General features: G+C 41.9%; 1 protein-coding gene across 1 annotated transcript; it reads left to right on the top strand.

The window, feature by feature from the left end:
- The first annotated feature begins 908 nt into the window (after positions 1-908).
- sdad1 (SDA1 domain containing 1) lies at positions 909-7,591 on the top strand. The gene is made up of 22 exons (XM_067250160.1): positions 909-1,082; positions 1,301-1,405; positions 1,644-1,742; positions 1,850-1,960; positions 2,046-2,117; positions 2,649-2,749; positions 2,846-2,903; positions 3,091-3,165; positions 3,680-3,781; positions 3,894-3,963; positions 4,050-4,153; positions 4,237-4,294; positions 4,657-4,715; positions 4,799-4,875; positions 5,063-5,160; positions 5,258-5,334; positions 5,477-5,603; positions 5,746-5,837; positions 6,236-6,426; positions 6,833-6,917; positions 7,012-7,173; positions 7,353-7,591. The coding sequence occupies exons 1-22, from the start codon at positions 993-995 to the stop codon at positions 7,398-7,400; spliced, it is 2,061 nt and encodes a 686-aa protein (XP_067106261.1). The 5' UTR covers positions 909-992; the 3' UTR covers positions 7,401-7,591.
- Positions 7,592-10,319: the final 2,728 nt, after the last annotated feature.

The following is a 10,319-nucleotide window of genomic DNA, read 5'->3' as shown; positions in this document are numbered from 1 at the left end:
TGGTATACATTTTGTTGTTGTGGCAGCACCAGAGCAGTTGAGCAGCTGAAGTGCTGCCAGCACCATGAACAGTAGTGATGTCATCCTTGAATGGTTTATTATTTTTAATTAATTTTGACTATGACTCTGGACTATGAATTACACTCGACCGGCTCTGTTCACCACTCGACTGGCTCTCCGGGTAACCTATGATTGAGTATTTTGTTGCATGGGCTCAGTATCAGAAACGAAAGACGGGTACCATTACTGGGATATTGGGAAGTGTGCTTGCGTGAGAGTTAGTGTGGTCAAGCAGAGAGAATGATCCTTGCGTCTTTTTTCTGATACAAATCGGGGCCCGATAATATTTTTTTTTACATTTAGTCATTTACTAGACGCTCTTATCCAGAGCGACTTACAGTAAGTACAGGGATATTCCCCCGAAGCAAGTAGGGTGAAGTGCCTTGCCCAAGGACACAACGTCATTTCGCACAGCCGGGAATCAAACCGGAAGCCTTCTGATTAGTAGCCCGATTCCCTAACCGTTCAGCCATCTGACTCCCTACTCCTTTTTATGAACCTAATTATTCAAAATCATATTATTTTAAGGCATTTAAATGTATACTACGTTGAGATTATACATATAGGCTACAACAGTTCTGGATAAGAGCGTCTGCTAAATGACTCAATGTAACAGTTCTGTTATCAATGGAGTTTTCCGGTAATTTTTTCTATTTTCTTGCAACACTCGCTTAGTTTGACCAAATATGTACAGTATATTTGTTTTTTGATAGTGTAGTGTAGGCCGCCGGCTTCACACTCCCGAACAGTAGGTGGCGGTAACCCATCTCTTAACGTTCGTTGCAATCTGCCATTATATTAAAAGAAGTAGTTTGACCAAAGAGCCTACCCGTAGATGAGTCATAACATGGCGACCCCCTCATAAGCCACGCTGGTGTTTTGCTAATTATCGTTCAAGTTTTACGGAAGTGAATATCAAATAATTTGTAATCATGTCGGGTCGACACAACAACAAATTGCCAAATAATCTTCCACAATTGCAAAACCTTATCAAGAGAGATCCTCAATCATACACTGAAGAGGTCAGTCTACCAACGCTAATAGTTGATAGCTAGTTAGCTGGATGTTACAGCTGGTTAGCTTAGCTGACATGTGTAAAACTAATTGTCAAACAAACATATGAGACGTTTGTACAGCAAACACGTTTACATCGAGGTTTGCTCCTACACACGTTAGAATATCATGTCAGGGTTTTAAGAATGTATTACGTTGACATTTTGGTACACACTTCTTTCTGCAGTTCCTGCAACAGTACCGACATTATCAGTCCAATGTGCAGATTTTCAAGCTACAGCCTGACAAGCCAAATAAAGAGCTTGGAGACCTGGTCATGTTTCTTGCTCAGGTTAGTAAGAATCCAGATCATGTGTTTTTAATGTCTTGATTTTATCATTTACACTTGAAAACAGTAATCAATATCCAGGCCCCAAATTCGGCTGGGACCATGATGTTAATGATTATATTGTAATCACTACTATACATTTAGCAATGTCACTTTGGTTAAGAGTGACTGATAAATGAAACACACGCTGTCATGTGTCCCCCGGCCTATAGGATGGTTATATTGACTGTTTGTCTTTCAGGTCGGGCACTGCTATCTGCAGCAGCTCTCCACGTTGCCCCAGGAGTTGACAGAGTTGCTTCTGAGCCATCACACGGTCTTAGAATCAGACTTACGAATGGTGAGAGGGAAACTATGGACATAATGATTGACGCTATGGGGTTTGTTTAGATAGCTAAGCCATATTCATAAGTAACATGTTTTCATGTTTTTCATTTCTTTTCACAGACCTTCTGCAAAGCCCTGATTCTCCTGAGGAACAAAAATCTCATCAACCCCACAGGTCTTCTGGAATTGTTCTTTGAATTGCTGCGATGTCATGACAAGCTCCTAAGGAAGGTAAGCCTGCTGTATCTGAACCAGCTGCATCTGTATCTATCCACCTGTCTACCACACTTAACCCTCACATGCAATCTATTCGCAGACATTGTACACACATATTGTGGCTGACATCAAAAACATCAACGCCAAGCACAAAAACAACAAAGCCAACACGGTAAGTGTATCTAGAAATCAGGGATGGGGAAACGATCGACCCAGTTCAGTATCACAAGTCTTTCCATCTGCAATATTTGTATCAATTGTTTTCTTCTATTATATCTATATAGCCTATTGGTAAATGCAAACTATACCATCAATCCTCATAACAAACTGTATATTTCCTGTCCTTGTGTTTATTTAAAATTAGAATACACATATAGCCTATCCTGCACCAGCACAATTCACATCCAAAGTCTGGAAACACTAGCCCCTTTTACACAGCTTGTTAAAGCCCCCTGTTAAAGGTATGGACATGGAATGGGGGGTCTCCGTTGTATGAAAAAGCAGGCATGCTATCTAAAAGCGCACACGTGGCAGCATTATGCCGGCTTTGTTTGGTTCTGTGTAAACAAGCAAAGCCGGCATGTTGATGGGTCTCCTTCATGGCAATTTTGCAGGGTCTTGGTGTTAAAAGGGTCTTCTGGTTTTTAGGCATTGTGGAAATATCACAAATGTATCTAAATTGTGCGTGTGTTTTTGTCTCCAGATGTTACAGAACTTCATGTACACCATGCTGAGAGACAGTAATCCCATTGCAGCCAAGATCTCTCTTGATGTGATGGTGGAACTGTATAAGAGGAACATATGGTGAGTATTAATGCTATTTACCAAAAGTTTGAAGCAGATCTGTAATAAAAAGAAATGCAATCATTGTTCACTGTGTCTATCTGCTATCCATCACAGGAATGATGCCAAAACTGTTAATGTCATCACGACTGCGTGTTTCTCTAAAGTTACAAAGGTAAGAGCTCTTCATCTCCATCCTTGTCCCTTATTCTCAGTCATCTTAAATAATCAAATCAAAATAGCTTTTGAATAAAAAACATTTTTGGACATCCTCAGAATAGGGTTCAGAATACATACACCAAGTCACTTCCGTGTCAAATTTGCATGTAATGTAAAACATTGTCTTCTTCGCCCCTTTGCAGATCCTTGTAGCAGGCATGAAGTTCTTCCTGGGTAAAGATGAGGATGAGAAGAATGACAGTGGCTCAGAGTCCGAGGCAAGTATGGGCGATGGTGTGCATGTACACAGCAGCTGAGAAGCAAGCTTGTTCTTGTGAGAGGTAGGTAGGTAGGTAGGTAGGTAGGTAGGTAGGTAGGTAGGTAGGTAGGTAGGTAGGTAGGTAGGTTAGGTAGGTAGGTAGGTAGGTATGGTAGGTATGGCAAACTGTGTGTCTCACACGTATCCTTTGACAAAACATGTTGCTGGTAGAGGGGATCTGCAAAGCACAAGTGTTCTGTAAACTCTTCAGAAATGTTATAACGTGTAATCATTTATTAATTTAGCATGTTTAAAAAACGTTATTAAAACCTGCAACCTCTTGAGACCAAATGCTCTACCACAGAGCTTATACTTATGTAACCTTTCCAGAAAGGGCCTGGCTTAAACCTAAGCTGCTCCCTCTCGCTTCTGGCCCAGAGAATAAGTCATCTCAGCCCAGTTTGATTTAAAGAGAAAAAACGGACTTCTGCGAGAGAAGTTCTGATCGAAGTCATGTTTATTGTTGTTTCCAGGAAGAGGGGCCGTCGGCTAGAGACTTGATGGTGAGATATTCCACAAACAAGAAAACCCCCAAGTCCAAGAAGAAAATGGAGAAGGCCATGAAAGTCCTCAAGGTATGTCGATGACCATCTAGTAGTAACTTCTGTGTTGTCTCTGACCAGAGGTTTGTTTGTCTTCATCCTATTATTGGAACTTGTTTTTCATCAAACAATGTTTTCTATACAGAAACACAAAAAAAAGAAGAAGGTTGAGGTGTTCAACTTCTCAGCCATCCATCTGATCCATGATCCACAAGGTATGGGCCACACCTTTGGCACATGCTTGAAAATGAAACGTACCTCTGTTGCAATTCCTCTTACAATGGATTTTTATAATACCCAGATTTTGCGGAGAAGCTTTTAAAGCAATTGGAGGACTCCAAAGAGCGCTTTGAGGTGAAGATCATGATGATGGACCTGATATCTCGACTGGTCGGTATTCATGAGGTAAGGGCATGGCTGCAGTCAAGGAATTGCATCAGAAAACGAAGTCCAAGCATTGGATATTGACAGTGGTGTCTCTCCCACAGCTCTTCCTCTTCAACTACTACCCATTTGTCCAACGGTTTATTCAGCCCCATCAGAGAGGTAAGTGTTCCAGCTACTTAACCCTTGTGCTGCCTTCGGGTCACATGACCCAAAGGTTCATAACGAACTATCGTTGTGTTTACCCAATTTTACCCAATACAAAAACAAATAAAAATAATTTTCTTTTAACCTTCGCAATGTGGGGGGTCTGAGACAGCCCAACGGTTAAAAGAAAATGCTTCACTTTGTTTTTGTATGCGGCAAAGTTGTTGCAATACGATGGTGGGTCACAATGACTGATGGGTCAGAATGACCCGAAGGTAACACAAGGGTTAACATGTCAAACATTTTTGGGACTAGTTGTACAGGGGCAACATGAAAGTGATTGTATGCTATATCTTTCTCTGTTTCTACCCATTTAGAGGTGACCAAGATCCTTCTGTGTGCAGCGCAGTCCTCTCACCAGCTAGTCCCTCCTGAGGTAAGACGGGATCCGGCCAGAGAGAGAATCAGCATAGTTCAGCTCACGTCGGAGACATGATGCGTTTGCTCTCACCTTCACAGATCATTGAGCCTGTGATCATGACCATCGCTAATAACTTTGTGACGGACAGAAACTCAGGCGAGGTGATGACCGTTGGGTAAGTTGTTAACAATTTGGGAGCTACAATTGTTGGAAGATATTGCTTACTGTGTGTGATACTTGATTCCTAAAGTGGCTGGGCTGTTTACATAGTGTGTGCTGAAATGTGGGCACTGTAACTGCTAATAAATATACCACATGTGTAGTAGTATATCTAATGAGGGGATTGGTATCTGTATCTGTAGCCTCAACGCCATCAAGGAGGTTGCAGCTCGCTGCCCCCTCTCTATAACAGAGGACCTCCTCCAGGATCTGGTCCAGTACAAGACTCACAAAGATAAGAGTGCGTAGTCACAACCTGTTTCTTTACTTGACATATATAATCGCTATAAAAGGGTTGTTCGTACATAACTAGTGATTTTCTTTCCTCTTCCTGTTAGATGTGATGATGTCAGCCAGAGGACTGATTCAACTGTTCAGGAATCTGAACCCACAAATGCTGCATAAGAAAGACAGGGTGAGTACTAATGTTTCCATTTACCCCCCCCCCTCTCCCCCCCCCACACACACTGTCCAATTAGGAAATTGTTGCAGAGAAAATGAGCATAGACAAAGTGTGTCAACAGTGAACAAATGACAACTCATGGTCTTGTGTCCAGGGGAGGCCAACAGAGTCGTCAGTGGAGGCCAGGATCCAGGACTACGGGGAGATGGAGTCCAAGGACTACATCCCAGGAGCTGAGGTCCTAGAAGTAGAGGAGGACCAGGAAGCGGATGAGGATGAGGGTGAGGACTGCAAAAACACGGTTTCTCTATACACATACATGGTTCATGGACTGCAGAAATTCCCTAAACAAGGTTAAAAAGAATAATAACAAAAAATAGAAATGTGTACAATAACTTTCTGTTTCTTCTTAATGGGGACCAGAAGGGTGGGAGAGTGCCAGTATAAGTGATGGTGGTGAAGATGGCGAGTGGGTGGATGTGCACCATTCCTCAGACGAGGGCGCTGGAGAAATGGTGAGGACCGTCCTGGTCGCAGTGTCTATTACACACATACCTGTAAATCAACATGACGTATTGAGCAGTTCCTCTGTATGTTCTGACCGGTGCCTCCTCTATGTTCTGACTGGTGCCTCCTGTATGTTCTGACTGGTGCCTCCTCTGTATGTTCTGACTGGTGCCTCCTCTGTATGTTCTGACTGGTGCCTCCTCTGTATGTTCTCACCGGTGCCTCCTCTGTATGTTCTGACCGGTGCCTCCTCTGTATGTTCTGACCGGTGCCTCCTCTGTATGTTCTGACCGGTGCCTCCTCTGTATGTTCTGACTGGTGCCTCCTCTGTATGTTCTGACTGGTGCCTCCTCTGTATGTTCTGACTGGTGCCTCCTCTGTATGTTCTGACTGGTGCCTCCTCCAGGCCGAGAAGCTCCAAAGCATGCCTGTGGAGGAGAGGAAGGCCAAGGCCAAGGCTGTCAGCTCCAGTCGAGTCCTCACCCAGGATGATTTCAAGAAGATCCGCCTGGCCCAGATGGCTAAGGAGCTGACCGGTGCCCCGGGCAAGGCTCAGAAGAGGAAGATGGTGGATAGTGATGACGAGGGGGACAACAGGTGAGTCACGTTTGCAACTGGTAGTTTCAATCAGATGGTCTTGATCAACTTTGTTTAATACTAGAACTGGGATTTCATAACTACAAGAATTGCCATATACCAATAGTCTTTTTGACCGCAAGATTCCAAACTATATAATCTCTGTGTTCATGACAAAATTCCCCATTTAGATTTAATTGAATTAAGACATGTTCTATTCTATTCAGCTACTCTACCGATTAGACAATTTAATCTAATAATTTGTTTTGTGACAGTCAGGTACTAGAAAGATTTTCTTTTTATTCAACAAAGTTATTAAGTGGCTTGGATCCCATTGTTCTCACAATTGTATCCAGAGGAATACTGTGTTGGAATGTGAATTGTGTTCATTGTTTACCTTGACGTGGTATGATGCAACATTTTTCAGAGGGGAGCTTCTGACCTTGAGAAACATTGAGAAACTGCACAAGAAACCTAAGGCAGACAAGGAAACACGCCTGGCAACGGCAATGGTAGGTCTCTTTATTAGGAAGGCTGCTCTGCATTGTGACTGACCTCACCTCTCTCCTGACAGTTAAGCACCTGGTCCATGTCTGTCTGTTTCAGGCTGGCAGGTCAGACAGGAAAGAGTTTGTGCATAAGAGGACAAAGCTCAACCCGTTTGCCAGCACCAGCAACAAGGAGAAGAAGAGGAACAAGAACTTCATGATGATGAGGCATAGTCAGAACGTCAGGACCAAGGGGAAGCGCTCCTTCAGGGACAAACAGGTGAATGAGTGAATTGCTTGAAAGCTGATATTACATTGTGCATATGGTGTTTAACTGAATCATTCTAGTTTTTGGATTACATCTGGGTTGTGTATCTGCAGGTGTTAACCTGACTGATATTGATTCATGTTGATCAAATCCGCATTAAGTTAGTTGTGTTCTGTGCCTTTTCCATCCAGATTGCTCTAAGAGATGCCCTAGTGAAGAGAAGTAAGGTCCATAAGTAACATCTCTGGAGTGAAAGGTTCTTTCCTTACCCAGCATCATCAAGATCTTGTGAAATGGGACTTTACTTTGTATAAAAACAAATGGCTGCCTTAAATTGGGCAATGAAGTTTTCTTTGTAATGTGGGGTGTAACATCTGTATTTGTGTATAGGTAGGCTATAGTGCCATCTATTAAAATATAATTAACTTCATTTGTGGATTATTTTACATTAAAATAAATTGCATAAAGTATACATAACAACATATACTGTATATATATTGCTCAAAATTTTTAATTTAATTAAACTAGTCAATGAAACTTCAGGAATATCAATCTGCAGAAAGTAAATGTGGGCAGAACGGTTACTCGTAATCAGGGGCGATTTTAGGATCAGACCTTTAGGGGGGTGCTCAGCCCCTAATGAGAATGTGACATCAATCTTTTTTTTTTTTTCATATTTTAAATCTAAATTTTTTAATTTCTCTTTCTAAAACCCACTAGAGGACACTATTTAAAAGGATATTTTCAAAACTTTCTTCTGGGGGGAACATGCCCCCAGACCCCCCTAGTTTTGCTGGGTCACAGGAAAAATTATAGGTTTTATCTAGGAGCTTAGCCCCCTCAAAAGTGGGAACCTAGATTCGCCCCTGGTCTGTAAACCTCTCCCCACTCTGCCTATGATTGGCTGTGAGGTTTAGGCATTATTTTTTATTTTATTTTTACCCACCCCTAAAAAGGCTCTAAAATCGCTACTGCTCGTAATATTTATATAGTTTGTTTTCCTCACACACGTCTTTTTCACTCCATTTCATCATTATCATGAAGATTTCGTCCAGAAGTGTTATTTGCGCTTGTACTGAGTGATAATTGTTCCATAAACACCTTGTACAATCCAACTCAAATTCGAAATCAAAATTCAGCGCTGTTTCACCATCAGATTGTCCACTATGGGAGTGCTGGAGGGGGAAATGCCCCGACTGCATGGAATACAGGATAACATCACATATCTTACCTTTACATAACTTCAAAACAGAGTGTAGCCTATTTGGGCTAAGCCCCGAATGTTTACAACGTCTGAATGTTTACACTCGGATCGATAAACAGTCTCAAAAATTGTAGCAATATAAAAAATAATACGATCCTTTCCGTACTCATGATACTCCCCCAGAAATGTTCACTGCACCCCCAGTCAAAGCAGGCTGCATCCGGCCCTGCCAGCTAACATCACAATTCCCAGACGTTATACATCAGAGTTTCTTCCCTTCTGGGTTGTGATTGTGAATAACAAATCAAACTGTAGGCTGGGAGATACCCTGCCCCCACCTTGTATATGCTAAATGCACTATCCAGTTGACCCCTCTTCTGTCAGACCAAAGGGCTTAGTTTTGGTTGTTTGGCCAATGTAAAAAACCCTCGTACTAAAGGTTAAATACTGTGCTGACTGTCTGTCTGTGCAGAGAGACCAGTTACAAAAAGAGATTGAAGAGATCAAGACAAGAAATGAGATGAACCACCCTGCACAATACCATACAATACATTCTGATTTGTTGATGTTATCCTGTAGGATTCCAAGATTCTTTCATAGCTTGACATTCACAACTAGGGGAGGGGAGGAATGTAAACTATGTTTTATACGGAAAGGAGAAGAGGTGGAGAGCGGGGGAGAGGAAGTGAGAGAGCAAAAAGTCAGGGGGGGTGATGAGAGGATTAGCAAGGTCAGAAAGGAGGAGGAGGAACAAAGCCGACACTGACCTGTTGAGGAAAAAGGAAGAGAAAGACAGATTAAGAAGGGGGCGGGGTGTTTACGATAAGAACTACTCCTCAATATCATTCCTTTTCAATACAGTTTAATCTACAGTGTTCACAAATGTAGAAACAACTTCAGCTTTCTCATTGGGCTGTTGGGTTGTGGTCACATGGCTGTTTAGTTTCGCTTGGTGTTATCTATCAATACTGTATCATGCTATCAATATGTCCCAATAGTGTTCAATAGTCCCACTAACTGTTCATTTTTGGTCCTTGATTATCAGCAATAGGGTAAGGGTATTTTTGTTTGGATAAAATCGTTTGCTATCCAAATAAATGTAAAGTAATGATTCTAGTGTAAGGCAATTTCCTGTTGTGGATTTAAGCAAATCAAGATGAAACAATGATTCTAAGAACAACCTATGGTGTAACCATATGTTGGAAATTAATGTGTGGTTGATGACTGACTGGTTGTTTCTTGGTGAAATGTGACAACTGCTGGGTGACTGACAGCAGTTTCCCTTTGGTGTCTTTGAATTTGCTTAGCTCATCATCCACAGTGAGTGTGTTGAAACACTGATTTAGCATTCGTGGAAGTGTGAGAGAAAATACAGTGGGACAGAGCATAAGAGCAAGGTTATAGCAAGACATCCAAAACCTGGATTTCCACTTAATCTTTTGAGGAAGCTTGGAAGAAATCACTCTTCACTTTATATGATTGACCTCTGGTGGAACTATGACTAGCATGTATGAGCATGTCTGATTGGTGGACTGTGTTGTGAGAACTTCCGACCATCAACAAAGCATTCTCCTTAGACCCTTAAAACTGTGTGTCACGTACTGTCAAACACAGAGACCCAGAGCAGAGCTGTGCAGAGCACAACAGGGCACAGCGTATAGTTACCCTTCCACAGTTGAGCTGAAGAAAAAAGAAGTTCATGTGTTTGAGATTCTAGTGTGTGGGAATGCCAAAGGAAATCTATACAAAGATGGATACAATTCAAGGAAACGATCCTAATGATGAAATGGAGACCATGGAGTTGGAAAACAGCATTTTCAACTTTAGTACAGGTGTGTTTACTATTTTGTGCTAATATTACTGTGTTGCCTTATGATACACACTAGACAATGTTGAACATACACAATCACACAAAAGGTACAGTGATGTTATTTGAAGCTATCTAACAAAAGGT

The sequence above is a fragment of the Osmerus mordax genome, chromosome 14 (assembly GCF_038355195.1).
Source record: "Osmerus mordax isolate fOsmMor3 chromosome 14, fOsmMor3.pri, whole genome shotgun sequence".
NCBI classification, from domain to species: domain Eukaryota; kingdom Metazoa; phylum Chordata; class Actinopteri; order Osmeriformes; family Osmeridae; genus Osmerus; species Osmerus mordax.
Note: the sequence above shows the minus strand (reverse complement) of the source record. Positions and strands in the feature narration are given on the sequence as shown.

Bases quoted from the DNA above. Each gene is read 5' to 3' on its own strand.
- sdad1 (XM_067250160.1), top strand. From the start codon at position 993: ATGTCGGGTCGACACAACAACAAATTGCCAAATAATCTTCCACAATTG. The intron at 5,604-5,745 runs GTGAGGACTGCA...AATGGGGACCAG, and splicing joins GGAAGCGGATGAGGATGAGG to AAGGGTGGGAGAGTGCCAGT. The intron at 6,427-6,832 runs GTGAGTCACGTT...AACATTTTTCAG, and splicing joins GATGACGAGGGGGACAACAG to AGGGGAGCTTCTGACCTTGA.